The sequence below is a fragment of the Apostichopus japonicus genome, chromosome 18, assembly GCF_037975245.1.
Source record: "Apostichopus japonicus isolate 1M-3 chromosome 18, ASM3797524v1, whole genome shotgun sequence".
In the NCBI taxonomy this organism is placed as follows: Eukaryota; Metazoa; Echinodermata; class Holothuroidea; order Aspidochirotida; family Stichopodidae; genus Apostichopus; species Apostichopus japonicus.
The window spans coordinates 253,821-259,288 of record NC_092578.1 but is presented as its reverse complement, the minus strand read 5'-3'; the positions used below and the strand labels follow the sequence as shown (position 1 = coordinate 259,288).

General features: G+C 39.9%; 1 protein-coding gene across 1 annotated transcript; it reads right to left on the bottom strand.

Moving 5' to 3' along the window:
* Positions 1–498: 498 nt before the first annotated feature.
* On the bottom strand, positions 499–1,281 carry LOC139959140 (pyridoxal phosphate phosphatase PHOSPHO2-like). Its single transcript, XM_071956738.1, has one exon. It carries the CDS (start codon positions 1,279–1,281, stop codon positions 499–501), a length of 783 nt encoding a protein of 260 aa, XP_071812839.1.
* Between the last annotated feature and the right edge of the window lie 4,187 nt (positions 1,282–5,468).

The window sequence follows — 5,468 nt, the reverse complement described above, 5'->3', positions numbered from 1 at the left end:
TTCAGAAATCCTGGGGGAATTTCTGGAATGTTAATATAGAATATTGGACAGACTTTGTACAACACGGTTGTGTTTGCCTAATTCATCTGGATAGCTGGTTACACTTCACTTTAAGATAGATCGGCAACCTTGGCACTGCCAAACCTGTGATCCTTCTAGTGTCTTCAATATGAGCACTCATGATAGAGAAGAACAACAAATACATTAACAACCCTAACTTGAAGATAAGACATGTCAATCAAAAAAGCCTGAACGTACTGTGTCAATGAATACAAGTCAGTACAATAAACAGTTTACGGTCAAAAACCTAATGAATACTACTGCCAATCTGCCAGCCTAGGAGGTTTAATTCTTATTTGTAGAACACACATGCATAATCAATATCAAAAATGAAAATAACTCTATTAGTGCAGATTCAGTCAGCCACATCCTACTTCAGTTTGTTTCACTTTCAATACCAAGACCAAAGACACTTAGAATATGAGAAATCACATTGATTTAAATACTGCCTGCTGTTTCATTGATGGCATTAAGTGCCAAGGAGAGTGTTTGATCCCCATCTATCCATGGTAACACCCCTGGTGATGGACTATTTTTCACCTTCTTCATCTCACTGACAATATCATGCAGAGGAAATCCAACTCTAGGCATGATATAATCTTGTGACCTCAGTAGCACACACTGGCAGTGGTCATTTTCCCCATCTCCTACCACAAATATCCTGTCATAGGTGATGCCCTTAGTAGTCTGTGTGTCCAGCAGCTTGCGAAGAACTTCTCGTTTGCACATATTCTTGGGGCATGTTTGACATGGATGGCTCTTGTGATGTGGTTGATACACTAGGCGGCCATTGTTCTGTGGGTCCCTCTCCACTGGGTTACTGTATATAGTTGACACACACTTCTCAAGTTTGTGTTTCTGAAGAATGCTATTAATGAACATAATATTCGAGTCTGAAGAAATGACCACCTGACAGTCACCACGGTTACCAACGGTTCTCAAAAACTTGACCATGCCTTTTATGACTGGAATTTCTCTTTGACCTTTCATAATTTCTTCTGGGAGGACACCTTCCTTGCACAAAGCATCAAAACCTTCTTGCATCAGTTGAGGCCAGTCTTGATGCATGTTATATCGGTCCCAGATTTTCTCTTTGGTCTGTTTGGTTTTGAATAAGTTAAACATTGAAGTACCTGTATCTTTGGCAGTGATGGTTTCATCACAGTCTACCACAAATAAAAACCGTGGCTTCTGATTCTTCTCTTTCAATGAGTTTGCCATGATTGTTTGCTGGAGGAAATAAAGAAAAGTAAAACCAATAAGTTTCATCATCAGTTTTAAACCTTTTTCATTAATTAAAAGTTCTTCCAGCAATTTTAAGGAAGTCAACATCTTACAAGACATTAAAAAATTGTGAGTACAGCCAAAAATCGTTGTTTACAAATTTTATATTAGGTTACATGTCTCATTAACCAGAGGTTCCAAAATATTCTTGCATTAGTGCAATTTATGACCAAAACTGGTTAGGGTTAGTTTCTTGTAATACTACAACATATCATGTAGCTTCAGTTCAACATGAATGTATGTTTAGAAGGCAAACCTTTCCAATGTTAATGCCATTATGCATTAATATAATACATTTGTGAATACTTTTTTTGTTGGTTTGTAAAGATGGCACCATTTTAACCAAGCCATGCAATATTTGCCCATAACTTGATATCCCTTCATCAAAACAAAATCTATGTAGTTACCACCATGATTTGGCTACTATTACATTTAATGTTATCCAGTATAGAAAATACTGCATATATGCCATAAATTGAATTAATGTTGCAAAATTTTAGAAGATTTTGACGTTTGATGCTGTGACCTCATTAATATTTATTAAATGAGCACCAAAATCAATATAGTTTATCTTCATTATGGACCACCCACCCACCAAGTATGTTATTGATCAATCATTCCCTTGTCTAGTTATTGTGCATGCAAACTTCTGTTACAAGAATAATGCTCGGCCCGCCTCCTCATAAATATGCATGATATCAATTGCAAGACACCTCAGCATGTATAGGTGGTATTCCAATATCACCATACCAAATTTGAAGAAAATCCAACTTGTGGTTGCCAAGTTATTTCAATTTGACGGTTTTGACGTTTGACTCTGTGACCTCATTCATATTTATTACATGAGCACCAAAATCAATAGGGTTCATCAACTCATTATGGACCACCAACCCACTAAGTATAGCATTGATCAATCATTCCCTTGTTGAGTTATAGTGCATACAAACTAAAGTGTCACAAACATACACACAAGGCCGACCTAACTATAAAGGTTCCTTTGCTTTCAGCAAGGAACCAAACATTAGAAACAGCATGTCAATCATTGTTAATTGACATGTTTTAAAAAAGTCTATAACCATTTTATTTGGAGGGGGGGGGGGGCAGTTTCATATTTTTAGAGAGGTTATCTTTTTTTTCTTCCATGTTGACTTTTATTTTGCAAGTAAGTATATATATACTGTACCATTTTCTACTTGGACTATCTGATACAGCCATTGTACATAGTCAGAAAGTATACAGAGAAATACATTTTGTGAAGCTCTATCCAAAATCGTTTTGTGTGTTGACCTATTTTCCAAGCACCTGCATCATCAGTCAAAAGTCAGTGTATGTTAGTCCTTATCATTCATTGAGCATTTGTCTAAGGTGGCTATACAACTCCATTTGAGTATGAACCCCTCCTCAGTAGTCCAGTAGCCAAACTGGGACCAGGGGCATACCCCTCCACTTTCAGACTAGTGTTCTCCATCCCACACCCTTAAGTGTCCTGCCATCAAGTGAACAAGTAACAGCCCATGAGTATTGTGCCCCTCCCTTCAATAATGGTGTTACTCCATAAATTGTAGATGCCCCTCCAACTCCTGCAACCCCAGGTCTAATCAAAGTTAGCATGGTGAACGATATAGACCACGTTTAGGGTTTGTGCCCTATGCATCTAGTAAAGGGCCTTATGTACGTCTGTACAACATTGGAACATGCTACAATTTTTTATCAAATAGTAAGAGCAATTTGTAAGCAGCTGCTAAATACCCAAGAATTGTAATTAATTCATTTCAAATAGTATATATATCTTTCCCCACAACCTTTGAGTACCCAGGTGGGAGACTGATGAAATTGATACCCGTCTCCAAAAGCTGATTGTAGTACATCATGGAAAACCCTCCCCTTCTGACTTTTTTGAATCATCATACTGTAATGGTCCAGGGCCAAGGTCTTATCAAATGTTTTCATTCAATAGATCATTGCACAACTTCAAGGCTTGTAGCCTAGGCAGTTGTAGAGATACGTAGTAAGCCTCCACAGTTGCACTGGTAGGATACGAAACTTTCTCACTTCCCAAATAATTTCTCTTACGAAGTTGCGCATTTTACAGACATCAGTTTGCGTGAGTAACATTACTTGGGTCTAGGCTCTAACTTAATAATACCATTAGTTATTACAAAAGCTGGCAATTGAAATGTCAACCAACATACAGTAGGCTAGACCTTAGTTAAATCATCATTACCAAATGTAAAGTAGGCATGATTGGTTTAATATTGTATATCCAGTACACTAACTAATATTTTTTCTCATGAACCTTGCTAGTGTCAAAGTTAGGCCTCGACTATATACAGATATATATATTATATATATATATATATATTTGTGCAAAAATCAAGTCACAATACTTTTAATTGTGAGTTGTGACAGACTTATTTCTGTATGTACTTGGAGAGCTACTGCACTTCCGACTCGAGAAGCATAAGAAGAAATCAACGACAGTATGCAAAATCCAGCCAACGTTCCTGAACTTTCTCAAAAACTGTTTATTTTCTTTATTACCTTGTTCTTCGGCAGGAATGTTGTCGACTATAGTCTGCTGCAAAATGCTCAGTGAATGCTCTGTTCTCTGCGGTCTCTTGCTCGAAACTGCCGCGCCTGTCCTGCAGTGTACCTCGTCGTATACATCGATAAGTACACGTACTGTACTAGTGGCCGCTGTCGGTGAATGGAAAAATTTAGATCAAGTCAGCTGTGTTACATGTGATCCACATGCAGACTGGATAGATGAACCGTTGCAGACGACAACGATTCCGTGTCAAAAACACGGGTACTCGCGATAAAGGTTGTGGTATGACGTAATGAGAAGTACTTTCACTGATCTGCCGTGTATTACCAGTGAGTCCTTTGTGGAAACATAAACTTCGTCTATTCATGAGGTAAACGGTGTTATTTTACATTAATGCAATACAAAAGTAACGAAGAACAATTAGATGATAGATATAGAACCGTAAAGGTACTGAACCAAAGATTTTTTTCTGCTATTTTGCTGCAATTGATCATTTCAAAAGGAGAGAAGGGTGAAGGAAAGGAAGAGAAAGGAGAGGGTACAGGGGAGAAAGTAAGGGGAAGGGATTTTTGTATGCGTGCATGCCTATGTGTCAGTGCGTAAACATGTTGATATTATCTATGTAATCAGAATTATCAAACACAGGAACAGTACAATATATATAACTTACTGTATACAGCATAATCCTATACCTGAACCGGAACCACAGAATTTTAGCAGCGCCTTCAGGAGCCTGGGGGGGGGGGGGCAACAACTTAAGGCAGAAAGATACACAGCAAGATCGACATCTACTGACAATTTTCTGACGTTTGCTTAAAAATGCTACCGATTTGAAGCTGATAATAGTTTGGAAATGATGAAACCTAAAAGTTTCACCTCACGCCCCCCCCCCCACACCCTCCAGACCAGTACCTGCATGGCTAGCCGCTGCACCATAAGCCTACTTTCCATCGCGGTCGCACCGGCGCCCCTAGTGCCGCGGTGTCAGCTTACATTAACCGCATCTTTCCTGCCCCCCTTCCAAATGTCCGGCAATGCCACTGTATGTAATCATGCCCAAGGGCGTAGGAACCGGGGGGGGGCTGGGGGCGCCAGCCCCCCAGTGAAAAATGTGGAGGGGCGGAAGTATCATTCCGCCCCCCCCCCCGGTTCGCAAGTCAGAAAACCCCTTTTTCATTTCTAAATGAGAAAAAAATCTCATTTGGAGCACCAAATTGCATCTAAGGCCAGGTGAAAATACAAAATTAAGTTTACAAAATGGAGTGGGTGTTGAAGTGTGCTATATTGCACCAAATTGCATCTGAGGCCACCTGGAAATGCAAAAATATCCAAAGAGGAGGGGGACACCCCCTCCCCTTAGACCCTCCCCCAGGCCGGCCATCAGTCTTCAGCCCCCCCCCCCCACTCAAAAGTACCTTCCTACGCCACTGATCATGCCGATGAACTTGTGTTGCCATTTCTGTCTGCCATGATTGCCAAAATGATATCTGCATTTTTTAGCAACCTATAGTAATTAGAAGGGCCCGCGAACGAACCACGTACGGAACCGATTCCGTAACGCAGGGAGCTGCTACTC

Excerpts from the sequence above, each read along its gene's own strand:
- LOC139959140 (XM_071956738.1), bottom strand. The coding sequence starts at position 1,281 with ATGGCAAACTCATTGAAAGAGAAGAATCAGAAGCCACGGTTTTTATTT.